We start from the raw sequence: 25,801 nt of genomic DNA on the forward strand, positions 1-25,801 counted from the left end.
AACAACCGCGCCGAGTCTACGGGATGATGAAGAGAGGGAGGGAGGGAGGTGAATGCAGGCTTTTTGGCCAGAGTCGCCGGGCAGTGGTGGGACTTGTGACACAGCACTGTCCAGCCCTAAGCCTTTGGGGCCTTAGTGCCTGGCCAGGCACCACCTGCCAAAGGAGCGGCGTTTTTTTTCCGCGGGCTCAGGTGGACCTCGCGACGACAAAGTCTGTCCATTGCTGCCTCGTGAGGCATGCCTTGAGCACTCCGTCGCGGCTTCTGCCGGCGTAGCAGAGGAGCACACCTTGAGGCATCACGACTCATTGAAACAGATGTGCGGTCGCGTGTCGTCGCTGATCTGTGGTGTGCCGTACGTACCAGGGCCAGCCGCCGTGATCTCTTGGCGCAGCCAACTGCGGGTGCTGCTGCTGGGATGTCCCTAGAGGCACCCATCAAGCAACGGGATTCCTCCCGAGCCATCGTTGTCACCACCATCACCACTACGCACCACTGCGCACAGCCAGAATCATACTCGCGGGCGTCTTGGGCCACGTGGCCCAGCCTTGTTTGTTGCGAGTTGGTGGTGGCACACACCTGTTCAGTGTTCAGTGTCTAGCGCAAGTACCTGCCTCATCTACATGAGCCAGACGGGCACCAACTCTGAGGCACTGCCGTTTCGCCCCTGAGCAGACGCCACTGGCTGGCACTTCCCAGGCCCACCGTTTACGGGATGCAACCTCCCCTGATTTGCATTCCCGGTGCCTCTCCAACGACGACGAGGCGTTTTCTGAACACCGCCGGGCGAAGCTTACCCCCTATTCTCGGCACTTGGCACTGATAAGCGACATGCTCCCTGGCGGCGCATCATCAGTCCGCCGAATGGCGCTCCTCCACACGACCCGATTCCAATTCGACGACATCCTGGCCTCTTTTTTGAAGCATACCCGAGCTGCTGGCGCGCCTTTCGTTGTAGTTTGCCCCGTCGTCGTTTGCTCGCGTGCCAATGATGCTACAGAGACCGTTCATGTGCAGATTGTGATCGACCTCATCCCACCCTCCCACACGTGGCATCCCACGATTGAAAAAAGCTTGGCCCAGCATGCTAGGCACCAGAGCCCCAGGCCAACGTCCCATAACAAACCATTGCTATTATGTTCACGGCAGACCGACTTTTGTGCAACTGCATTGCAGAGTGGCCCAGAGGTAGCATGACGACACCGACGCTTCTGCAACAAGTCCTCTGCAGTCCAGCCTGCACCACACTTGCGGCAATTGGCTTCTTACCGGCTAGCTTACCGGCGAATTGCTACCTGAGTGCGGCTTAGCTCGTCTTGGGACAGTTGCGGGACACACAGGGCAACCGAGCGTCTTGCACCATTGCCGTGCTTCTAGCGTACAGGGTCGTGGAAGGGCACCACTACTGCCCTACAGTTGTAGCGAAGCGTGGGCCGAACTGTTGACACATCAAGCCTCTTGCGCAGACCGGAAAGCTCCATTGACTAGTCTCCGCGCGCAAGGCTATTGCAGGAAGCCCTGGAGACAGCCACATGCAGGCTATGACAAGGCCGTTCCGGAGGTGAATACCGGTTTCGTGGTAGCGCCTGGTGGAGGCACTGCGCCACCAGTCCACCCCCAAGCAAGAGGGCTGCCAGTGTCCAACACCACCGTGTACTTCTAGCCGTTCAGTTCGAGCCCCACCAGACCGAGCCCGTGCTTCGCAGTAGCACCCGATGCTGGCCCTCATCTCACTCCCGAAGCAGAACCCCTGGAAGGACTTTTCCTGCAGGGCCAAGCCGGGCATTCTGTACGTTTCCGACAAGAACTAGGTATCAGCCGTGGCACAAAAGTGCGCCCTACGCGGCTCATGATCACTTCGGTGCCAGAATAGAGGGCGCCACTCCGGGGTCGCAACCGAACACGACCGGTGAGACTGCCCTTTCCGGGGCAGCTAATTCCATACTTCGTATACTTTGGTTGCACGCTCGGCAACAGCCAAGGCGCATCATTGCCGTGTGGTTGTACCGGCCTAGTCCCGACGTCGCTTACAGTTCAAAAGTTGGTGGTGTACGAGGCCTTTACAGCCACGTGGTAATCGGTAAACTCGGCGGGTCTGGATACCGATCGTTGCCGGCCAACAAGCAGGAACCCATGTCTTCGGCGCTGATCTGCAGCAGGCATGCGTCATCGCTGAGCTCTCGCGTCTCTGCTGCGTTGACTCGCCCATGGATGTGTGCAGGCACCTGAGTCAATTCAAGAGGGCCGCTATTTTCTGCGTGTCTCCAGTGCTCGTCGTCCCGGGTGGTGCTCCCGGGTCGCTCTTCTCCACGACCGTGCCCGCTAAAGTTATGCAGCAGCTTGAGGGTGCCTCACGACACAGGTCATAGGCTGCAGCATTCGCTCCATGTGGATCGCAGCAATTATATCAAAGACACAGCGTTCGCCGTCGGACCGAATATTCATCACCACCGACTCGCAGCTGTCTGCTGCCACTGGCCACTTTTCTGAGATGACAGCTAATCTGAAGCGTTGGACCATGCAGATCCATAGCCCTGCCACCCTCCCATTGCATTTTGGGTGGCTACACCTTCCGTCCAGGACAGTACAACTTGATAGTGAGTACCCATTTACGGAAATGCCAACGCCCTCGCACGCCACAGCTCCACACAAGGCTAAGTGCGCCACCATAACCCATTCATCTCCTCGAAAGCCCCAACATACGGGAATTGAGCCTATTGGCCAATAAAACCGGTGTCTGTCGGGCTTTGAGAACCCCGCGATGGCGTTCTCTCCTTCTAGTCCTCTCCTTACTCCCTCCACCAAGCCCCTTGCCAAGCCAGGGCCATCTAGCCGCGCTGAAGCTCTAGATCAGTCTGCTGCTGTGGGCCATCGCCTCCACGTCTCCGGAGCCTTCCGTCGATCAGCCGTCGCTGGTGACAGGGTCGCTTCGCCGCAGGGCTCCCCCGGTTCGTGGTCTCAATAGCCGGATCGGATCTGCGAGAACCTTGCGAAGCTACGGGCTTTCGGGACAATTCCTTGATCGCGGGGCCATGGAGGCCTGTACACTGTAGTTCCTCGCTCCGGACGAGCGCGATGCTAGCCTGGCGATGGCATATTGCGTATATGCCAGACTTTGCTCCACCCATCACCCATGGCTGCCCTGAGCCTAGTGTGCCAACGACCGGGCGAGAAGAAGGAGTGGCGTCTTTGGTTCGGCGCCGGGACCCGAGCTATACCAATACAGCCCCTCCTCGGACCGGGGCCACGGGTTCAGCAACTGACGAGCCAAGGAAGAAAGAAGTGGACATGGATACCGCCAAGGGACTATAGTGTCGGACTTCTTGGAAGTGGTGCCACTACTCAATACAACGCTCAGCCCCCCGCCCCCCCCCCCCCCCAAGCAGGGAGGCTCTTCCGACGGACGTCCGGGTGGCACACGCGGGGCCCCAGCAGTAGTTCTCGTCTGAAATATCCGGTTTAGGAGATGGTCTAGGCAAGTAGTGGGTTGTTGATTAGAACTGGCGATGGGATGGTGTGGTGTTTCGGATATTTCGTCCCGGAGTCGAAGTCTTGGCCCGTGTCTATTTTCTGGGCAAAATGTTAGGTTGGGAACGAAGCCAATTTGCACGCATCTCCTGCTGCTGAAAGGGTTAGTGTTGAATTAGATGTAAGTGCACTGCCAAGTGCTTCAAGATGAGGGTCCCGACACGTAGCCCAGCAAGGCTTCAGACTTTGGGGCCGCAGAGGCCGTTTTTGGAAAGCCTACAGCTCTCCTGGCCCGCGTGGCGGCATGTTGTCGAGGTATAGCGCAACATATGCCCCCTTTTCCTAACGCTGGGCCATCACTATGAACGCTTTTCACTGCGACTGGGCGGCTCTTCGTCGTGCTTGTATGAGCGATATCCCCGGCCTGGCTGCGTTCTGTCGCCTTGGCTGCTTTGTGCGACTCATGGACCATACCCCTTAGCCCACACGTGCCTTTTTCCTGAGGCTTCTTGGCTGCGAGCATCGGCTTCATTGCGTTTTTACATGCCAGCACGACGCAGAGTCGGCCGACACAAGTTCCAAGAGTGAGGGCTCGAGTTGAGGGAACGTTTACCCCTTGCTGCCGTGTTTAGTCCCACAGCGTATATGGGGATCTCCTTCGATTTTGATAGAATTGTGCCTCGTGCTCATGACCTCGTTGCCAATTTAAATGTATCCTTGGTGAAGGGAGGAACTCGTTAGAAGGCATTGAGGAAGCTCCTCTTCACCGGGTGTTCTTTTTTTTTTTTTCTGGGACGAGCTTCACGCGACGAAGGAGAGCAGGCGCGAATTCACATGGTTACTTAGCCAAGAAGCGTAATGCACCACGTCGTGACACGCAAAGAGTTAGTTTGGGAGCACCACAAAAGGGGGGTTGACACCGTGAAGCTATGTCACAACTGCCCGAATAACCCGTGGGAAAGGATGATTCGTGTTGCCCCTCGTTCATTAGCGCGTACATCATACGTGTTTCGAATTTCACAGATTCTTCCTCTTCCTTTAAGCATATCAGACCTGCAAGCCTGCGGACACGCAGGCCTACGCTCGCTCGTCCTCGTCAGATGTCGAATCTGGGTAATGGAAGAGGGAGGGGTTTTCAATCGTCTCAGCTCATGTACCTTCCTCATGATCTCATGATATAATGCATATCTCACATGAAATCCAGAGTATCAAATGGAGCGCCCCTGAATAGTTTTGGCGCATGCTAACGGCTTACAGCTTCCAGCTAACGTGGTGAGCTGGATACTTCCACCCTCCGTGAAACTGTCGGTCTCAAACGCACGAGTGCTTTCCACATCCTAGGATACGCTTCAACGCAAAGCGTAGTCCACGCCAGAGTACAGGAGTTAGTTCGTGCTATTGCTCCTTCACAATCACGCCCCAGGACCAGCCTGCCTGTATGCGAGCGCACTGATGGACATGCGATTTATGACACGAGTGAGCATTCTCCGGTCCTGAATGCTTCTCTAGAAGGAATCCAGTGAGGCTCAAGTATGTTCCGATCATTGGGCCGCAAGTAAGCATCCAAGTTCCAGATGCTATTCGTCTTGACGACCAACAGAGTGCAGAAAATAGCATTTCACGAAAGCGGGCCTTTTTATGCCTTGGGTGAACGACAAATCCGCGCTCAAACAGTTTGAGCTTACCGACGTGTGTATTTCATATCCCTGAGATTATGCGCATCTGATCAAAAAACGCCCACTCAGTTCTAGCAAACAGTTACTTATTAGGTGATAAGCGCCGTCAAGTCTTCATCACCGATAAGCAGTTTGGCGCAGGGGAAGCGCGCCGGGCTCATAACCCGGAGGTCCTCCGATCGAAACGGAGAACTGCTAGATCAGAAACACTCATCTTTTGCGTGATTGCCAATTTTTTGCTTTGTTTGGGTATCTCGGAACCAAGATTGTCGCTCTCCTTTTTTTTTTTTTGTTCTCGTCTCTTCCTCCTTTGCGCTTCTCGGTATGCTTTTGGAGTTTTCGAGCGTCTGTAATCAACCCAGTTTGCACATGATACAAAGGACCTCACACACCAACCGCTGCCTCATCACTTTCATTATTTTTCCTCATTATATTCGTGCTCTTTATTGCCGTCCCGCAACGGTGGAATCCAAAGTCGCGAAATTCCGTAAACATGGCTCAGTAAACAAACAGCGCGACATCTTCACCGCATGGACCACGCCACAAGGATTCCGCCCAAGACCAAGACCCCGACGCCGAGCGCGGCCAGTGCATTATAGATGACTCCCTTCCGACCCGCAACCAGGGCATCATGCGAGGCCCTGGTATTCAGGAACGGGAAGTCCACTCCGTCCCCGGGCACCGGCCTCCCCAGGAACTCACACAAGGGGGCCCACCCATCCGTCGCCAGGTTGAACTCGAGCCTCCTCTCCGGGGGAACCTCCCTCCTCACCCTGGCAAAGTACTCGTCGTAGACAAGCCTGGCCCGCTTCTCGTCGAGCTCCGGCGCGCCCCGGACGTCAAACATGCCCTTGAGCATCTTCTGCACGGCGTAGCCCGCCCGGCAGCCCATCAGGTTCCACAGGGCCCAGCTCGCGATGGCGGCCTGGGGCATGGGCATGGCGGTGTCGCGCATCTGCGAGGCGAAGCTGGGCCACCACTGGTCAAAGTCGCGCTGGACCACGACGACCTTGGCGTCCGGGTACGCGGCCAGGAGCTCGAAGGTGAACGGGCAGGACAGGTCGGTGGCCACGTCGTAGGTGTTGCCCCAGAGCTCGTCCCAGTCCTTGCGGGTGTGGCGAGGGCGCGGGCGTGGGCGAGGCCGTGACGACGACGACGACGACGACGACGGTGGGTCTTGCAGGATAGATGGGTAGGTTGCCTCGGCGGCGCGCTCGAGCTCTGCCCAGGGCGAGTCGAACATCTTCTCGAGCAGGCCGTGGTGGACCTTGTACCCCAGCATCTGGTATGCCGTGGCCATGGAGTTTGTGCCCATGCGGAAGAAGCTGGCGTGGATAATCTTGAGGCCGCGCTCGTCGGGCGGCTTGGGCTGGTGGTGCGTGGGCATGGTGGCGATTGCTAAGGGGGAAGGGGGGCTGGGCGCGATGGACAGGGAAAGGTACGTAGTCGCTCTTTGAGAGTCGTGACTGTGGCCAAGGCGGTCAACTTATATTGGTCAAGTGTTCTGCGTACCGCCTTCTTTCAGCAAACTTGTGAACCCGCAAACGGGCCAGTTTGCGAGGGAAGACAGCGAATTAAAATGGCAAAGAGAGACAAGGTGCAGATCTGATAAGGCAAATGCAGGTTACCTATTGGCTCGGGAACCCTTACAAGTGGAGGGTGGTGGCCCGTTCGCGAGTTTGCGCGTTTGCTGAGAGAAGGCGGGCGGAACGTCCGCATGGAGTTGTCTCGGCCGCCGGTGGGCAGAGTAAGGCTACCCTATCGTCTGATGTGACCCCTGGACTTGGCTGTCGTGGGGCATGTGTGCCCACTAACATCCATGAATGACCGCAGGGCGAATATTCGCGCGTCGTTTGATAGCAACCTCGCTTCTTACCAGTCAGGCAGCAGATTCTATAAATCTGCACGACCTCGGACAAATGCCCATGCCTTCTGTTGGACTGATTGATTGGTCCCACGTGTATTCCTTGGTGCTTATTTCTTTCGAGTCTCCACAAAGTCCGATGATGTGCTGACAGGATTGTTAGGTCAGGCGGCGCGACGCGGCCTTGGCTTATGGCAGATAGTCGTCCCAAAACGGAACTTCGAATCGGGAGACTTGGAAAATTGAAACACATTTTTATCATAGTATATAACGTAATCCACAAGTGGGTGAATCACACAAGTGGATGAATCAGTCCCCCGCCACTTTCGTACAGGCTGTCTTCTTTCCCCCTTTTCTCCACCAATAATTATGGTACGACAATCAAATAAAAGCGATTTAGTTCTCGCGCTAAATGCGCTTCAATCGAACCCAGAATTGAGCGTACGAAAGGCTGCACAGATCTATAATGTATCCTTCTCAACCCTCCAACGTCGACAACACGGCCGACCTGCGCAACAAGATATCCGACCACCTTGCCAGAAATTGACCTCGTACGAAGAGGACAGTATCGTACGATATATAATCGACCTAGATTCGCGATCGTTTCCACCGCGGTTAGGTGGTGTTCGAGAAATGGCGGATCGACTCCTCCGCGTGCGCGACGCGCCACGCGTCGGAACGAACTGGGCCTCAAACTTCGTACGACGACGATCAGAGCTCCGTACGCGTTTTAATCGAAGAATCGACTACCAGAGAGTCCTCTGCGAAGATCCAGACGCGTATCGCGCGTGGTTTGGGCTCGTACAAAACATAATCGCGAAATACGGGATCCACGATGACGATATCTACAACTTCGACGAAACGGGCTTCGCGATGGGTAAAATCTCCGCCGAAACTGTCGTTACGACCTCCGATCGACGCGGGAGGCCAAGAGCCGTACAACAAGGCAATCAGGAATGGGTTACAGTAATCCAGGGTATCGCGTCGTACGGCTATTCAATCCCGCCGTACATTATCTTCGCCGGGAAGGTCCACCTCGACTCCTGGACCGCGAATAGCCCTCTACCGGCCAACTGGGTAATCGCGCTTTCAGAAAACGGTTGGACGACGAACGAGAGAGGCCTAGAATGGGTAAAACACTTTGATTTCCATACAAAGAGTCGTACGAAGGGTACCCACCGCCTCCTTATCCTCGACGGCCACGAGAGCCACCATTCCGTCGATTTCGAGCTCTACTGTAAGGAACAGAATATTGTTACGCTCTGTATGCCTGCTCATTCGTCGCATAAGCTCCAGCCTCTCGATGTTGGGTGTTTTGGACCTCTGAAACGGGCGTACGGTAAAGAAATCGAAGGTCTAATGCGGGCGCACGTAACCCACGTTTCAAAGGAGGACTTCCTCCCAGCCTTTTATAAGGCGTACGACGCTGCAATGACCAAATCAAACATCCAGGCAGGCTTCAGAGCGACAGGCCTAGTACCGTACGACCCGAATTATGTGATTTCGCAGCTAGATGTGAAGTTTCATACGCCGACACCGCCAGGTTCCTCTGCTGGACTACCACCCCCATGGGTTTCAAAGACGCCGAACAACCCAATTGAGACCGAATCGCAGACGAAGTATATTGAAAATCGTATCGTACGACACCAGAATAGCTCTCCGTCGTCCATTGTTCAGGGCCTACGACAGCTAGGAAAAGGAGTTATAATGATGGTGCACGAGCAGGACCTTATGCGCCAAGAAATCGCCGAACTTCGAGATGCAAACGACCGCCTCAGCCGCCGTCGTCGTACGAAAAGAAAGCAGCTACAGAAAGGAGGGTCCCTCACAATTGATCAGGCAAAGGATTTGAAGGCTCAAATCGATGCGACGCAGCAGTTAATAGCGGAAACGAGTCAGAATAGTGGTCGTACGAGGAGGCCCGAAATGCGCGCGCGACGATGTGGCGTCTGCGGCGAGCCCGGGCATAATGCTCGTACGTGTCAGAAAGTTATATCTGCCTCTGAAGAAGAGGATTCCGAATAGTTTGAATTGATTTGAGGCGTTATGGTTGAATTGACTTATACATTGTCGTACGAGTACCCGATAACTGATTCATCCACTTGTGTGATTCACCCACTTGTGGATTACGTTACATCATGGTCATACAGGATATATGATGCCCCTCCAGAGCCAAGTCTAATGGTAAAAGGCCGTCCAAAAGCCAGTTTGAAGCATCTGGTCATCATGCCGTCCTTCTTTTGCCGTGCTGGGCACTAATAGAGGAGGCCTCTAGTTTGGCACGACTTGCAGCGACTGCAGGCAGGCGACAACGAAGCACGCCCAGGCAGGGATGTCGACGCACCACGAGCGCACAACGTGGACGTTGAGCCACTTGCGCAGGTTCTCGTTGCCGTGGCCTTTGGGCTCGTCCTTGAGCAGCGCATCTACGGGCCACACTTTACAGTTGCCATGTCAGCACATGGTTGGGAAAAGAATCAATACGATAGTGCGGGCTGCCTTAGTCTCCGCGCATAGAACTCACTGATCTTTGGTACGAAGGCCATGTGCAGCACAGCCAGTGTCGTGCCCGCGATGAACCAACCGCGCGCACTTGAGCTGGGAGAGACCCCGGCTGCGTTCCCAGCGCCCAAGATATTCGCCAAGCCCGTGGCCGTGGTGAGCGTGTAGAGGGCCGCAATGTCCCATATGCCCTTGGAGAAAAAGGCACGGAAGTAGGACGGGACCAGGTCGTTTGCGCGGTTGCGGTGCTCGGGGGCCAGCAGGGCGTCGAGCATAAAGTACTGGTCGTGTGAGAAGCGCATCGCCATGGTCGAGGTAATGAGCGGCGCGACACGCAGCAGCACGGCCGGGTTGAAGAAGAGGCCAGACGCCATGATGAGTCACAGCAGGGTCCTTTGAGCGAGCGGCTGGGGGGCTAAGCGATCCTCCTGCGCCCCTGATAAAAGCAAGGGATCAGTGCTTGTCGTCGTAGTCGTCGAGCGAGAGACCGTGGACACTTGGACTGGAGGAAATTGGCTGCGTATTGGAAGGCAGGAAAAGTTATAGAAGAGGTCGCGTGGGCTGCGTGGAGACACATCGTGGGGAGCCCCCCCGTAAGCGCAGCGTAGCCAGGGGCGTGACCCGAAGCTCGGCTCAGCCCGGCCCGCACCGTCAGATGATAGATCCGCCAATGCGAGTGTGCATCTCAAAACCCCCCAATGAACGAAAGACTTGAGATTCCGCGGTGGTGTTGCCATATGAGCCCACTATGTTGTCAGGTGTCCCGCTCGGAAACACCGAAAGGCTTCCTCGGACGGCGCTGAACAAAGGGCAAGACGGATGTTCTAGCAGCGGGTAGGGGCGGCCCAGAAACCATTGGTCGGGTGACTGTAATTGTGACTAAACCTGAGCAAGCAAAAGTAAAGATGCACCGTCTTTACAGCAGGCAGTGTGGTATAGAGTCCGGAGCGAACTGGCCTATACCACGCATATGGCTGCTGCTTGGATCGCGGTGCTTGATGCCTGAAGCTCGCCCATGATCTAGGCGCACGCAGGCGCAGACTGTTGGTTTTCGCCAGGGAATTGCACTGCAATTGATCCTGAGCAGTTCAAGAGCTCCTGCCGAGAGCTATTTCCAAGGGCTGCTATTTTGACGCGTCACAAGATGTCTCTACTGGCTGGAAGCGTGTCTGTCCGGGCTGACTGTGCAGGGCTGTCCAGCACTGTGTGCATGCACTGGCCTCGCCACGGATTTCAGCCGCACCTTCCGTTCCGCCCGTCGTGGTCCCACCAGTCTGGCACCGCGCGCGTCATTGCTCCCCGTCTACCCCAGCCCTGCCCAGGCACAACCAAACCATTCCCGTAACGGCTTTGCGCTCAGACTTCGTGCCCAGCAACCTCGGACAACGCTCTCGTCCACGACACGGGCCGGCACAAGACCAGCCAGCTCCCGCCGTCCCACGAACCGACAGCTGCTGCAGTCCATCGACTCTCACCACAGCTTTGCTGCCCAACCCGAGCCTTGCCATGTCGGACGACGAGGGCGAGTCCTCGCTCGCGCCCGGCTCGACACCGCGCCACAAGGCGCCGCGCTTCACCTGGAACTCGGTCTACGAAGAGACCTTCTTTCGCTCCCTCTGCGAGTCCATCCAGCTCGGCTTCAAGGAGCACCAGAGCTTCAAGGCTGGCGCGTGGGAGCGTGCCGCCCTCGCCCTCCGCGACAAGCACAACGCCTATCCCGAAAAGAGTCACCTCATCAACAAGGCCGACAACGCGCGCAAGAAGTTCCGATTGTGGCGCTCCCTCCGCGAGGACCCCGAGTTCCTCTACAACCCGGCCACCCGCACCGTCACAGCCTCTGACGACGCCTGGAAGCGGCACATCCAGAAGGAGCCTCTGTCCAAGGCCCTGAGGGGCCGCCCCTTTGAGCACGAAGAATACCTCGAGATCCTCTTCCCCGATGTCGTAGGCTCGGGTGGTGCGCCTAAGCGCATCATGCGGCCACGGCGGAAGACGCTGACATCAGCAGAACCCGATGCCATACCCTCAACCGCCCTCGACTCGTCCAGCACGATGCTCAACAACTCCCACATTCACGATACTTCGCAGTTCGTACACGACTCGTCCCAGGACCACTCATTCCAACACCTCCAGCCAGGAGGGCCTGGCGTCGCCCCCATAGGCCTGACGCTTCCCTCAGCATCGACAGCGAACGTTCTTACACCTCCAGACGAAATCAACCCAAACGCACAGTCCCGCAAACGACCAAATGGCGACATGACGACTCCACAGCAGCACCAGTCAGCAAAGCGTCGCGGCCGCCCGCCGCGTTTCTCCCACCTGGCATCCAACGCCTCGCCAGCAGCTGCACAAACACCCAGCAGCACCACAGCTTCGGCGGCCGTAGTTCCTCGGCCCACCGCCACGCCGGCTCTACAACCGATACACCCGTCCTTCCAGACTAACGGTGCGGTGTATGAGTGCTTCACCATGCTAGCCGAGGCTCTGCGGTCGGCATCATCGCGGCCAGCACCCCCTCGGTGGCAAGAGCAGGCCGTGGAGATTCTTTTTCGCGACTTTTCGGACGAGGATGCCGATCTGCAGCTCAAGATTGCCGAGAAGGCGCTCACCGACGAGAACAAGGCCATGGTCTTTGTCAAGATGACGCCTGCCCTGAGGAATCACTGGGTCGGCAGGCTGCGGGACGTGCATATGCGGACACAGGGGAGTGGTGTTGGACCGGGTGGAGGTTTGGGCAGGGCCATAGACGAAGCATCGTAGGTTTTGTGGCTGGACTTTTGGACGACGCAGCAGCGAGCATGGCAGCATGGAGAAAAGTTTGATTCGAATCACTCGTTCTGGGTTCAAGGGAAGTTCAAAGCACCCCGTTTTTTTCTTTCTTTCGATTATGCGAAGGCGCAATTGGTGTTCTTTGCTTGGCAGGGTTTTCTATTCCAACCCAATGTACATATACCAGGGAAACATTCAGCTAGGTCCACACACTAGAGATTGCATCAGTGAGCTCCGACTCGCACCAGAATCTACATATCAAAATTGTTCCTCCCCGAGCCTGAGCAAAGCTGCCCGTGGTTGATTTGATGGATTTATTGAAACAACTTTCGAGTTTTAGAGTTGCTCTTCGCCTTTGAAGACTGTGAGACTTGGAATCCCCCCGCCGGTCCGAGAGGAGCGCAAGTGCCTGACCACGACAACCAGGGCTCGTCGAAAGGATGCTCTGTGACAGCAGACAAGACAGCACACAAAGCATCGGGCGCCTGGCAGCGGCACACACAGCTATTCCCGGAAGGCTAGCTAGTTCCAGCCAAGCAAGACGAGTATGTGGCAAGGAGGACCGGTAAGAGTTCGCTGGCAGATACGCCGAGCTGTTGCATGGATGCTTGCAGAGTTATCCCACAAGTATGACGTACGCACCCCAGGGAAGCGCGGCCCATTGGCGAACGGGCCTATCCGTGGCGTGCCTGACATTCATTTTAGACGGGAGGTGCAGCCAGAGGAGGAGCCCGACTGCGGTGGATCGGTGCGGGGAAGGGCATGGAAGGCATTCATTCCCTGATGCCGCCGATGTTGTGCCGCCGTTGTTGGTGGCCGCTGGTGGACAAGGAGGTAGTGAGATGTGGATGAGGGAGATGACAGGAGGTGCCCAGCTGTGATATTTTTTCGGGCCAAGCATCGAAACCTGGAGCCAAACTCGAATCTTGATTTGGTTTGCGGAGGGTTAAGGACCGCATAAGATGTGCAACCTCTCCGCTTGGAGGATTAGAGAGCCCTTACACGGCACAATGCTGAGTAGAGAACCTTGCCTAGGAAACTTGTTTGGGGTATGCGCCAACAAGATGCCAGGGATGAGAGTCATCATTGTGCGCAGGTCTGCTAATGTGAAACTGTCACCTGATGTTCGAGGACGGGAAAGTGCCAAGAGCGCGTGAGTTGCTGCAGTTGTCCTGGCCCTAGACGAGTTGCAATACACAGCGACAAAGACAACTTCACAGCATCAACTGATGGTGGTGTTTTCCGAATGCGTCATTTACTGGTCAGGCTTGCTGACACATTCACCCGCAAGTCTCATCAAAGGGGCCCGAACCCCGCCAGGGACAATCAGTGGTCATCAGTGGGTGGCACCTACTGGTCAGCGGTGCCGTGTTCGCTTGTGTATGTATCAACAAGGACTTTCAGAGGAGGACGGACGAACTTGCTCATGCCCGGACATTGGGTTCGGGAACCTGAACTGTCAGTGACTGGATTGTACCCGCCTTCCGTTCATTGTTCGGGCAGACAGCCGCTCCAACCAGGTTGACGTATCTAAGCCACGGACAGTTGTTGACCAGGGGCTTGACGGCCAAGACGGGTAGAATGTGCATCAAGCTTTCTAGGGCATGCGGGGAACCCTGATGCCAACTGGGGTTGCTTGGATCCTTCAGCGGCTATATGCAGACGGAGGCAGATAGTCATGCCCGGACACGAGGTCCGGACACACCAGTGACAAGGTCTAGTGAGGCAATTTCCCTGTACTGGTAGAGGTAGACATACGCGGGCCGCAGAGACACATGCATGGTGACACTGGACTGCCCAGGGAGTACACCGCGATCCCCTGCGATCATTCTTGTACCTGGTCGCCGAGAGACACACGACGTTGCAATTTCGGGGACCTCAAAGTTGGAGAGGCAACATCCGGCAGTGTTGGATGAGGGATATCGGGGGCCTGGATTGTAGAAGTGCTTCTTGATTGCCTGGATATATTCGTCCGTTAGGACACCGACGAGGGGATGATATGGTGGTGTCAGAACTTGGGAGGCCGAGAACGACACTATCGTGCTCTTCTCTCTGAAATACTTGCGAGCCTCCAGGCGTCCCTGAACGTACGGAGCTCGTGATTTAAACGTCCCAGACTTGGCGTGTTTAAACTCGTGACGCTACGCGCAGGGATACAACCATGGCCTAACAAATTATCGAATGAGTGGCTCTTAACTTGATGCATTGTTGGTTGAACAATAAACTACATTAAGAATGTTGCAATCAGCAGTCATGAATGCATCTTCAAGCAGTGGTACAAGGATGGACCGAGCCAATCGGCCGTTGCTGCCTGTTATGATACAACACAACACAGGATCTTGCAAAAGGGCGATTCAGCCACTTCTGCAGCAGCAGTCCAAGCGTGTTCTCGTCCAAACGAAACAGTTTCTCGCAACGCGACCATCCAGGACACTGATCCCTGTGTTCACCCCCGCTATTCATGAGTCGCCAGCATTGCCTCCATCTCGGTCGCGCAGCAAAAAGCCAAACCTCCTCCCTTCCATCTTCAGATCGTGCGAGGAAGCGCTCCAACCAGGCTCGTTCAACTATATCGAGCGCTCCTACATATGGGTGAGGCGTGGGTCACTTGGCTTCCAGCGCGCCGGAGAATCCTGGTCACGCTCTGGGATGGAGATCCTTCAGCGGCTAATTCCACTCCATACGCATGGGGAATTCTTGCCGTTTCTCCACCATGCGCAGATTCATTCATCCATGGAACACCCACTCAAGGCACGCGCAGCATGAAGCTGACGTATGTTGATAATTGAGAAGTGGTCATCATGAGTCTTGTACGTGGAAAGATATTTCCGCGGGAACATCTCCAAGGATACTATTGGTGCGCCTGGCCTGCTGGTGATCAAGAAGCTCTTTTCGAGGACTGTCGCTATGTGGGAGGGCAGGGACAAAATGTCGGACGATGGTAGAAGTCGCCGTGTCGTGGAAGATATTGACCATGGAAATAAAATCTGAGCCAGTTGGCTTCATGCTGATTCATAAGGCATGACGAGTATAAAATAAACGACTATCCCCACGACTTGTACTTCTTTGGTCTATGTCCAAACCACCTTCACAGTGATAAAGCATCAAAACCTCGGAAACTTCCCATCTTCATCTCGTAGAACAGTGAGCCAGCAGCTTCGAATATCTAATGTCTACGGCCCAAGATCATTGACTGACTACAAGACCAGGCTTCGGACAACATCTTCAAAATGCACTTCACCAACTTCGTCCTTATGGCTGTCTCTGCCATTTTCGTCGCTGCAACTCCTATCGCCGAGCCTGGCGTTCCCGAATTCTACAACGGCGAGAAGCTGGTCGCTCGTCAGATCTGGTGCACCGCATGCAAGAACGGCGGGCAAACCTGCTGCTCCGCCGTCCAGTGCGGTCAGTACAGCTGTTAAAGAACGACAGAAAATGGCTACGGTTCGACTTTTTGAATTGGTCAAATATGGCATCTCTGGTGAATCTGTGCCGTAAGGCAGGCGGAGATAGTGGCGTGGGACATGGTTTAGCACGGCACAAGCATCTGTATCCTCCTCCACGCCGCCCCACATAGGCTCTGACAACTTCGAGAAGACCAATAGTAGCTCATTCCTCATTGCTTATGATATGAGTAACCGGCCCTGGAGCTAGATGGGATACCGTGATCGGTTTACGTGTGCCGCGCGCCTAATGAGTAAATTCTGATACAGTCATCAAGTAGAGGTGGCTTGGCGGTCGGGGTGCGTGGCGCAGACAAGCGCGAGCTGAGTATCGTACTCGGTTAGAGAGTTAGCGCTTACAGGAATGAACTTTCGCCACTTGGACGGGAGCGAGAACAACCTCCTTTGGTTTCCCCAAGGACCATTCAAGATGCTGCGCATTTGCGGTAATGTGAGGTGTATGCGAGTTTCCTCTCCTTTAGTATTGTTTCCACAAGAACATCAAGGCCTTTTGGTCCCCGATCCTACCATCAACTCTGGTTGCACCACGCGTGGCTGCAACTGAGCACCCCTTCTTTTAAACACGTATCGCCTAGATGTCCACAGTCTTGCCATCAGGGAGGGCTTCCATTCGCCAGTGCATACGCGGCAGCTACGCGGAGGTTGATAAGCACCAGCTCACCACCCATGCACATGACGTATGGTGGGTTGACATGAGATAAGCGGTGTTAAAGCCTACTGTCGTAAATCCTCCTCCATATCCGGATGGTACCCTGGCTTGCTCGCGCTCCTACAAGACCTTGTCATGCATTTTATCTCGATTTTCCCTCTTTCCTTACTTCATATCCGATTGAACAAGGCTCCTTGCGACTACCGCAGTTCCAAAGCTGGCCAAACGCTGCGCTTAAATTCCACACGGATCAACGATTAACCATTTGTTCTCTGAGCATAGGCGCTGATCTCACGCGGCAGAGCAGAAAACACCATGGGCGGGTTATTGGATATCGTCTCGTCGCTTTTCGAGGGGCGCTTGCTGCTTCGAAGCCTTCTCTCGGTAAGAACTAGGAATCAACGTGGAAAGCTCCATGGCAAGGCCGCATGGCTCGCTTCGCTCTGAGTGCAGCTCTAACCAAGACCCTTATCCCAGGTCATCTCCGGTGGCATCCTCATCAAGGCCATCTACAACATCTATTTTCACCCCCTTGCCTCCTTCCCCGGTCCATTATCGCGGAAGATCAGCCGGATCCCCTGGACGCTGTCGATGTTGCGGAACAGGAGCATCTTCGACGTTGACGAGCTGCATCGCAAGTATGGCCCTGTGGTAAGGACCGCACCGGGCGAGCTGTCTTTCCAGGATGCGAATGTCTGGAGGGACATCATGGGTGGTGGGAACAGCGATATTCCAAAGTGGTGAGTGACAAACACGTTTCTCGTGCTGGAACCTTCGTGCATATCACGGCTTTGGAAACGGGCATCTGACACCAATATAGGAAAGGGATGTACGGTGTCCCAACTTTCCTAGCGCCGCATATCCAGAATACCGTCAGCAAGGAACATCATCGCATGCTACGAAAGGCTCTCGCGCCTGGCTTCTCAGACGCTTCCCTCCGTGCACAAGAGCCGATACTGCAGGGGTACATCACTGCCCTCATCAATCGCCTTCGTGCTGGCACAGACGGTGTAGCTGCCCGTGATAGGAGAGAGGAAACTTTTAACCTCGAGATGTGGTATCGCTATGTCGTTTTCGATATTATCTGCGATCTGGCTCTCGGCGAGTCTCTGGACTGTATCAACAGCAAGACCGTGCACCCCTGGATCAAGGGCGTGGAGGGCGCCGGCCCCGCCATGCTCGTTCTTATCGCCATCAACATGTACCCGACCCTCGCGGCCGGCGTGGACTGGCTGGTCCGCAGCTCTGCCCAGCATATGGCCAAGCTTCACTCCGTTCATATCGAGCCAGCTGTTCAGCGCCGCGTCGAAAAAGGCGAGGCGCGGCCGGACTTGGTGAGCCCACTGATTCGACTGCAGAAGAAGGCCAGAGAGGAGCATACAAAGGACATGACGCCCGGGAGCGCAGCGTTTAACGAGCAAGCGGCCCTGGACAATCTCGCCATGAACGCACAGGCCATCATTGGGGCCGGTGCGGAAACCACCGCGACAACTTTGGCCGCCGTGACATCGCTGCTCCTCGATCACCCGCCGATGCTCGAGCGGCTCCAGAAGGAGGTCCGAGGGGCGTTTGCGGCCGAAACCGCCATTACGGCAGATGCTGTAGGCCGGAAACTACCGTTCATGTGTGCATGCATTGACGAGACTATGCGACTGTTCCCCACGACAGGCGCACCCTCTCTGAGGAAGACCGATCAGACGACAAACATTTGCGGAACAGTCGTTCCAAAGGATGTGAGTTATTGCCTCTTACACATTCGTTACATGTGGCTACGGGGCAAATGACCTAGGGTTTCCACGAGTTTCCTGTGGCCGTATCTGCCATCGCATCAAGTAGCGCTTCAATGCTGACCATGGGCATGCTGTGATAGACGGTCGTGGGTATTTGGACATGGACACTACTGCGTTCCCCACAGTTCTGGACAGACGGAGAGGAATTCCATCCAGAGCGCTGGCTTGATGAGGACGAGCGTTATGCGGGCGATACCCGTGAGGTGTTCAAGCCCTTCTTCACCGGCTCGAGGGACTGCATTGGACAGAAGTACGTCCCGCTGCCTTTGACCTTACCCAATGCCCTTTCTTTTCGGCTCCTATCGGGCACGAGCGGAAATCTCTTTCCACTCGCTCCCATTGAAATTCACACTGACCGTGCACTAGCCTTGCTACTTTGGAGCTCCGCCTCATCCTCACGAGGATGATATACAACTTTGACATGGTGTACGCCGACGCCGCCTCGCGGAAGTGGACGAAGAAGCAGACGCACACATTCGTCACATGGAGCAAGACGCCGCTCAATGTGCGTTTGATCCCGCGATGAAGGAGTACGAGTGCAGAGGATGTGGAGTTGGCCGCTATAACCAAAGGATGACAAGGGGTTCAGCTAATGGAGGAAATTGAGACGTCTACCGACTGTTCAAGGTGGGCTGCAGCATCCTGGGTAGACTAACATTATACAGGCCCGTAATGTAGTCCAGCGAGGACGAGCGAAACCAAGAGCTGTCGCCGACAGGCCGCCTGACACACCCGCGTTAGGAGGGCTCTTTGTATGAGAGCTCTGGGCGCTGCCTACCAAATCACGTGAGCTGAGAAGACCGTCGCAACCGTTGTCGTGCCGCCACCGCTGAATCTAGGTTTGCTGAGCATCCATATGCCTCGCAAGGGCTGGTCGGATTTGGCCGTCCGGTATGATGAAGTTGACGGCGTCGGATATGAGCGGGCCCCTTGTTGCTCCAGCTCCTTGGTTTGACGTGCAATCGAAGGCTGTCTTGGCGTTTTGAAGAGCGCAGGGATTGAGAACCAACTGCATGAAGCAGGGGTGAGAGCCTGCAACTGCCCTTGCAACTGGCCCCGTCGATGGCTGCTGAAGCAACAACGCGGTATGTCTCCTGCATGTTGCCCATGCTCTCAGAATGATTTCAGGTTGCAAGCCTGGCATCATTCGAGACGAGGCGTCATGCACGGACACTAATTTTTTATCTCGCACACCCATTCGATCTCCAGGAAAGTCGCGGCCCCTCTTGTATATCCGTTTCTGAACAACCTCTTTTCCCCGACTCTGGCCACCTGCCATCTATCCTGCGCTTGTCCCTCCACCTCGGCGAGTTCAACACGAGACGATCGCGTACCACACAGTGTGACCATGTCTTCGTCTTGCGTAGGCTTCCCAAAATGGGAATCACCAAGCACGATCACCGAGGCCACTACAGGGGAGACACTAAACCTGACGCACGTATTTAATCGATATCCGGTGCTGACAACACTGCACTTTCAAGCTGTCCTTATGCAGAGGATAGGCGACACTGGGAACATCCGAACCCCTATTCTCAGTACGTCTCGTTAATCATCATCGATTGGTAGCGCGGAAGTGGAAGGTTCAAATCTGTCGATAAATGTCCCTTGCTAATTCGACGTCAGACTACACCATTTTTTGGGATCCCTCTACGCCCTTTGGACCGCCTTCTACCCAAGACTCGACATCACCTGTCTGGGCACCGATCAACAAGACCTGCTTGACCGCTGTATATTACATTTGGCGAATTCCGTCTGACGTGATTAGCGACGACAGGTCCGCTCAGATCTTTTTCGTTTCTTCGAGGTGGGACCTCACATCGGACAACGACACATTCAGTTCACCTGGCAGCCGGGAAAGCGATGACTTCGTCATACGGAAGCCGGCTGTGGCTGCACCCGTGCCGACCGACAATTCAACCACTGTAGCGAACACCAGTACGAGTGATGTAAGCCTCGGGTCGGATGCAACGAGCACGCCGGGACAAAGCGACAGCACCAACCAACTGTCAACTGATGCCGGCACAATGAGCTTCGGCGGCCGTCTCGGTATTGGAATCGCGGTACCTTTGCTCGTGTGCATGCTTTTCTTGGTAGGCTGGTGGCTGTGGCGACGACGAAGACTGCAGGCAGGGATATCGCCCCCGACCATCACAAGCCCCGCGAGCACAAGCGAGCGAACACGATTCGAGAAGGCCGAACTCGATTCGCCGGCTGTGGAACAACTACAGGAGCTGGACGGAAAGCATCTTGTCGAGGTAGACGGCCATCGCCACGGCCATGGCAGTTCAGCCTCTGGGAGATGTACGTATGAGTTGGACGCCTCACAAGTCCCGCTCTCGCCATCTGTCCCGAAGCGGGGTAATGTACGTTAGGGCTACCGGTTGAAGGGACAAATGTTCGTGGGATCTGTCTTGCAGAGCAATACTCTGGAATTGGGCCCTGCTACGGAAAGGCTGCTATGCCTAAAATCGTCACATCACCGCGCAATACATGGAAAACGGGCTTGCGAAGGGAAATATCAAAGCTTTTTTTTTGTCTCCCAGTTTCACGACGCGACAGTCCGTCCGCATCCAGAAGGGACGGGCGAAGTCACGAACCCTTGTGCATTAGCCTCCAATACTATCTGTACCATTTTACAAAGCTGACTTGCCCACAAAAGCTGTTCCCACACTGAATGGCATAACCACAAGCAATCGGCACCCGGCTGGCCAGGTATGCCAACCAAGAATCCAGGTTTCTGGTGGTGGACCGTGCCTGACTTACACATGGCCCACAATACACAATTTCCAGCAATTTGAGATTCAGGGAGAGGCGCAGAGGCTAATTACCATCTCATGGCATTGTACCAAGCAGTGTATCAATTCAGAAGATTTGCATTTTGTTCGTTAGAAATAGTCCCAAGACGCAAACTAAAGTCTCGTTAGTGATGGCTGGAGGAGACAGATATGCGAACCTGAACAGTGGGGACGTCTCTGGAGCAAGCCACGTCCTGTTGGCGCGAAGGGTTGCCGAGGCCTTTCATTCCTAGCCCGCGGGCATGTCAAGCCGACTGCTGGCCCAAATTTGATCAAGAATATTGCATATGTCTTCACCTTCACAGCCGGCGCGGGAGTCTCGTTGTAAGTACAGATTGCCTCTTAGTGAATCTGTATTCTCAAGGAAAGCTTCAACATTGTCGCAACCTGGACCTATGCCACCAGAGTTGAAAGTCTCCTGCATGTGCTAGAATGTTCTACATGGTCTTGGGCGGTAAGCCGAGTCTGAGGCCTGTTGGAGAACCGTGTCTCGACCTGTGCATTTTGGTCTGCACGTCACTGCAGGCTTGGGACAGAATATGGTTGACAGCCAAGACAAAAGATGTTTAGCGAGTGTCTTGGTGACATTATACATTTCGGAGGTGTGCAGGTGTTTGACTTTCGTATTCGTCTTGGACAAAGTACGATCGTTACTAAGCCTTGACGTCTTCGGCAGCATCTAGTCTGTCCATGAGGAGGCCGCTGTTTTCCGTAACGATGATGTGAAGCGTTTCAAGCGTCACTGCGTCCACGAGCGATGCAGGCAAACAAACATCCAGAACTACTGCTGAACGACACATCTGCCGAAGCACTTGCCTGCCCAACATCTTATCCGCGAGGCGACCATCTCATTTGCGTCGGCCGCAGGAGTCTATGAAGTTCAAAATACCCGCACGCCCAAAACAAGAAAAGGAACTGCTTTTCGAATAGGAGTCGGGTATCCAAGACATCGATGTCCTCCCATCCCGCCACAAATATGCTCTGTGGCATCAATCATATCGCCCGAGCATTCACAGTATGTGCTTGACTGCCCTTATTATCCCGTGATGCCGACGCATAGGTCGTGTCGACGCGGATCTCGGTGAGCCGCACAATCCCCTGCGTGCTCGCGCCGTCATTGTACGCGAGCCCATCGTCGTCGTCGTCGTCCAGCCGGTCCCATGTGCTGCCCTTGCTGCGCATCGGATCGCTTCTGCTGTTGTGGCCACTGGAGGCACCGTGATTGCCTAAGTGGGAGCTCTAGATGTGGTTGGGAACACGTTAGTCGGGGATGCAGTTCGGGCCCTGATAGCGGGGCCGGCTGGTGAGAGCAAGAGATATGAAAATATAGGAAAAGCACTCACTCCCATTCGACCGGCTCCATCTCCTGGGTTCTTGGAGATGGGCCCTGAAGAGCCGTGGTAGAACTTCGAGAACAGCGCCCGCAAAGGAGGCAGAGAGCATGCCATGATGCCCAGGCCCGCCTCGTAAATGGTCCAGATGATAGTGTGCCCGAAAAAGTCTGTGCCAGCACTGTGGTTAGTTTTGGATAATCATTGTCAATCTTCTAGGAAAATCTTACATAAGGTGTTGTCGGGATACTTCTCTGTATCGTAGTACGCAAAGAACGGGATGCGCACAACACCGGCTACACTTCCAATCAGGCCAAGCCCAAGAATGATCTGTACCGATATCTTCCTGCGCGGCGGCATCTGAAGACCCTGGAGAATGAAGAAGGGCGTGATGGCACAGGTCCAGTCAACAGCGGCCAGGCCGGCAGCACCGAAGTAGCTCAAGTTGACCCATCCCTGCGAGTTGGGCCAGTGACAGTGGCCACTGAGCTTGCAAAGGTTAGTACGTGCTTGATCGTAGTAGGTTGAACATGAGACGAGCGCAAGCGAGGGGCTCGACTCAGAAAGACGTACAGCTTCTCGTTCCACGTGGCCTGGAAGGGCTGACAGTTTCCAAACATAACACCCAGGCATCCCACAGCAATAGCGCCCATCATGGCGAGACTGCCCCAGATAATGTACGAGTATTTCTTCTCGGTGCTCAGGCGAAGAATCATGAGGGCCATGGACAGCTTGGTCATGAGCGAGGCGCCAAAGTAGATGAGTTCGAAATACACCATGTTCTCCTTGGTCCGCGCCTGGTACAGTTCAAGCTGGCCTTCGGGGATCTGCCAATCCCACGCGCCAAGACCATACTGTACGCCAATGATGGCAAAAACGCCAGAGGGGATAAAGGGAATCTGTGACAGGAACCAAGAACAAATGTTAGCTGGGATCGCTCGAGCAGGCACCGGGTCTTGAAATAGGATGGCTCTGAGGCTTCAATTATGATCTCAGCAATCGTTCACTCACGTAGCCAGCGATAGCTAGATAATCGTCCCAACCCATCTGCATTAAATTCCTCCCGACCAGGAACGATCGAGCATACACTCTCAAGCAGATGAGAATCGTGCAGAGAACCGCCAGTACGTAGACTGTGATCTGGATTGCGAGCCCGAATCCCTGTGGTGGAATCCGCGCTATCTCGTGCGACGCCTTGGCTATGTATTCGCCTTCCTCGTTCCGCGCTGCGAGGAGCAGCGATGTCGTGATTCGTGCCATTACGAGATGCCGATGGTCGTGTGGTTCATGGGTTGTACTTCGCGATGCTTGGCTGACTCTGACTACCTGAGTCTGTCTGGTCGAGCACCCGTAGTGTTTTGCCAGCACTCAGTAGCGTGAGAGGAGGGTTGTGTTCCTCGCTTGCAAGGAACCGAGTCAAAAAATGTATGCAAGGTGCTGTTGAACTTATGGAATCTAGAGCAGCCAAGAAGCAGGTCCTCCTGCCTGGGGCCGGGGGTGGGTCGGGGAAGGAAGGAGTACCAAGAACTGACGGTAAATCAACAACTTCGAGGTGCGTATTCTGCATGGATATGACTAGGTTGTGGAAGGCAATGGCTAAGGGTCAGGAGGCAAGAGTACAGTGCCATCTGTCCGACAGGCCAGCACAATCGCAATGCACAGAGCCTCATCTGCCGTGGGCAGCGCTAACTTAATGCAAAGGACAGCACCGCCGTGGACATCTTGCAAACCATTGGTACAACATGGGTGACGGTTGCCCTTACGAGCTCATATATGGTCCAGATGAAACCAGACTGACAGCTCGAACCAGCAAGATCGTCATCAGCCCATTGGAGTCCCGGGAGCCCACTGTAGGGTGGGTTTCCGGGGCAAGTCCCGTTGACGTGGGCCTGTTAGTTTTCCAAAGCATTGGATGTGCGGAGAGAGTACGTAGACTGCAGCTCTAACCGGGTCCTGCACAGGCTGGAAAACAACCATGACGAACCGGCTTCGAACCCACTAGTCATTAGCAAGATAATCGCGCAGATCGAGCACAAGATGTGCCTACTGACGGAGCAGAATCTTGCGATTCTTGATCGTGGAGCGGGCCTTATCGGCTGAAGTTGTCATGTTGGTTGCTCGCCAGGGTTGTTACAAAGGTGGATCCCGCATCCGTGCCGTGGGGGGCGATCACGAATTGCCGATCCCAATAAAACCGTTCGGCTGACTCGTCCGAACCCTGATGAGTGGCTTATTGGGTTGGCATAAAGGAGCAGAGGCCTGGACTATCAAAATGCATAGCAGCTCCTTGGGGCGAGGTGAAAGGACAGGGACCATCCCTCCGTCGATATTGCGGACCGCTGCCCACGGATGAGTCTCGGACGAAGCAGGGGCTCACGGTTCCGAGCCCCGATAGAGACTTGGCGAGTCTTGATGACATGAGCGCGACGAAAGTTACGAGTGGGAAGCCTCTGGACCTCTAGATGCATGTAGGAGCAAGTCCGCAAGGGACGTTGGTGCCCCGGCAGTCCAGAAAGTAGGGCCGTTGTTCAACTCGGTGGTGGGCAGAGCACAATGCCATTAAAGCCACCGCGCGAACAAAGATATAGTGGCGATTGTTCCTGCATTCGCATGACGAAGAAAGCAAGGATAGCGATCCCCGACGCAGGGATCAGGAATATCTCTGGAGGCAATTTTGCAGCACACTCGATGTTCACCCATGGCCCGGATACAAGGGTGCACGTTGCCGGAGCATTCCCAAGCTGCGAGGTGCAAGGATCTGATTGCAGCTCACACGGATTCCAGTCACCGGGATACTTGCAAGTATGCACTCGAGCGCGCGCCGTTGAGTCCAAAGGCCGTGAGCGTGAGCTCCCACAATGGCGGGTCAACTCCCAAACATATCAAGCTTGGCATCCGCGCATCCATACGGAGGAAGGATTTGCCTCCTAGCTCGGGAGTGTTGATGTTCTTGGTGCCTCGGCTCCTGTTCACAGCCTGGAGCCCAATAAAAAGTAATCTCGACAACCGTGGAAGATCTAACAGCACAGTCGCTAGATGATCTCCGATAGAATGCACCCAAGCGACATTTTGCACGACTCGACTTCCTCATCTGGCGCGGCGGGACATGGATGACAACGAGATCTGCACACACAGGGGTATCCATACTTCGAGCACATACCTGAACCCCAATCTTCACTTGATCCGAGATGTTGGTTTCGTGTGACAGGCAGGGAGGGACAACCTGGTAACGAACTGGGCCCAAGTACTCCACCTGTCTGACAGGCTCGCAGGGGAATCTCTACCACAACGTCGCATCTTGTCATTATTGGCCAATCTATATCCACAACTTGCGCCATGTACACGGAACGGAGGTTCCACTCCTTGGCCAAGGCCAGGGACACGGATTATCAGCTTGTACACAGCCCCATTGAGACATCTCTTCTTGTCCTTGCGTGAGCCGTTGTCAGCATCATACTACCGGTAGATCTCTGGCCATCGCGTTCCCTCCAGCA

At 55.0% G+C, this 25,801-nt stretch overlaps 8 protein-coding genes and 1 non-coding gene across 9 annotated transcripts; 5 read left to right on the top strand and 4 right to left on the bottom strand.

The window, feature by feature from the left end:
- Window positions 1–5,269: 5,269 nt before the first annotated feature.
- Window positions 5,270–5,341, top strand: B0I36DRAFT_t57. Its single transcript has one exon. It is a non-coding gene; the product is annotated as a tRNA-Met (tRNA).
- Window positions 5,342–5,475: 134 nt separating this feature from the next.
- Window positions 5,476–6,659, bottom strand: B0I36DRAFT_97866 (uncharacterized protein). Its single transcript, XM_046163684.1, has one exon. It carries the CDS (start codon window positions 6,528–6,530, stop codon window positions 5,667–5,669), a length of 864 nt encoding a protein of 287 aa, XP_046016008.1. The 5' UTR covers window positions 6,531–6,659; the 3' UTR covers window positions 5,476–5,666.
- B0I36DRAFT_319354 (uncharacterized protein) lies at window positions 6,319–7,342 on the bottom strand. The gene is made up of 2 exons (XM_046153403.1): window positions 6,772–7,342; window positions 6,319–6,609 (listed from the first exon to the last, which is right to left on the bottom strand). The coding sequence occupies exon 1, from the start codon at window positions 7,267–7,269 to the stop codon at window positions 6,790–6,792; it is 480 nt and encodes a 159-aa protein (XP_046016009.1). The 5' UTR covers window positions 7,270–7,342; the 3' UTR covers window positions 6,319–6,609; window positions 6,772–6,789.
- A 1,462-nt stretch (window positions 7,343–8,804) lies between these two features.
- On the bottom strand, window positions 8,805–10,235 carry B0I36DRAFT_319377 (uncharacterized protein). The gene is made up of 2 exons (XM_046153404.1): window positions 9,532–10,235; window positions 8,805–9,445 (listed from the first exon to the last, which is right to left on the bottom strand). The coding sequence occupies exons 1-2, from the start codon at window positions 9,881–9,883 to the stop codon at window positions 9,279–9,281; spliced, it is 519 nt and encodes a 172-aa protein (XP_046016010.1). The 5' UTR covers window positions 9,884–10,235; the 3' UTR covers window positions 8,805–9,278.
- Window positions 10,236–10,830: 595 nt separating this feature from the next.
- On the top strand, window positions 10,831–12,556 carry B0I36DRAFT_319379 (Myb/SANT-like DNA-binding domain-containing protein). The gene has a single exon (XM_046153405.1). The coding sequence runs from the start codon at window positions 11,016–11,018 to the stop codon at window positions 12,267–12,269; it is 1,254 nt and encodes a 417-aa protein (XP_046016011.1). The 5' UTR covers window positions 10,831–11,015; the 3' UTR covers window positions 12,270–12,556.
- Window positions 12,557–15,079: 2,523 nt separating this feature from the next.
- Window positions 15,080–15,700, top strand: B0I36DRAFT_361231 (uncharacterized protein; the record flags this gene model as incomplete). Its single annotated transcript, XM_046158451.1, has 2 exons — window positions 15,080–15,088; window positions 15,488–15,700. 2 exons carry the CDS (start codon window positions 15,080–15,082, stop codon window positions 15,698–15,700), a joined length of 222 nt encoding a protein of 73 aa, XP_046016012.1.
- A 1,006-nt stretch (window positions 15,701–16,706) lies between these two features.
- On the top strand, window positions 16,707–18,868 carry B0I36DRAFT_421515 (isotrichodermin C-15 hydroxylase; the record flags this gene model as incomplete). The annotated part of the gene is made up of 5 exons (XM_046162182.1): window positions 16,707–16,775; window positions 16,869–17,131; window positions 17,212–18,124; window positions 18,262–18,431; window positions 18,548–18,868. 5 exons carry the CDS (start codon window positions 16,707–16,709, stop codon window positions 18,705–18,707), a joined length of 1,575 nt encoding a protein of 524 aa, XP_046016013.1. The 3' UTR covers window positions 18,708–18,868.
- A 452-nt stretch (window positions 18,869–19,320) lies between these two features.
- Window positions 19,321–20,868, top strand: B0I36DRAFT_97891 (uncharacterized protein). The gene is made up of 2 exons (XM_046163685.1): window positions 19,321–19,716; window positions 19,805–20,868. Exons 1-2 carry the CDS (start codon window positions 19,530–19,532, stop codon window positions 20,551–20,553), a joined length of 936 nt encoding a protein of 311 aa, XP_046016014.1. The 5' UTR covers window positions 19,321–19,529; the 3' UTR covers window positions 20,554–20,868.
- Window positions 20,869–21,891: 1,023 nt separating this feature from the next.
- B0I36DRAFT_406662 (uncharacterized protein) lies at window positions 21,892–23,567 on the bottom strand (the record flags this gene model as incomplete). The annotated part of the gene is made up of 4 exons (XM_046161823.1): window positions 21,892–22,477; window positions 22,538–22,791; window positions 22,881–23,206; window positions 23,319–23,567. 4 exons carry the CDS (start codon window positions 23,565–23,567, stop codon window positions 22,203–22,205), a joined length of 1,104 nt encoding a protein of 367 aa, XP_046016015.1. The 3' UTR covers window positions 21,892–22,202.
- Between the last annotated feature and the right edge of the window lie 2,234 nt (window positions 23,568–25,801).

Source organism: Microdochium trichocladiopsis, assembly GCF_020744255.1.
Source record: "Microdochium trichocladiopsis strain MPI-CAGE-CH-0230 chromosome Unknown B0I36scaffold_3, whole genome shotgun sequence".
NCBI lineage: Eukaryota > Fungi > Ascomycota > Sordariomycetes > Xylariales > Microdochiaceae > Microdochium > Microdochium trichocladiopsis.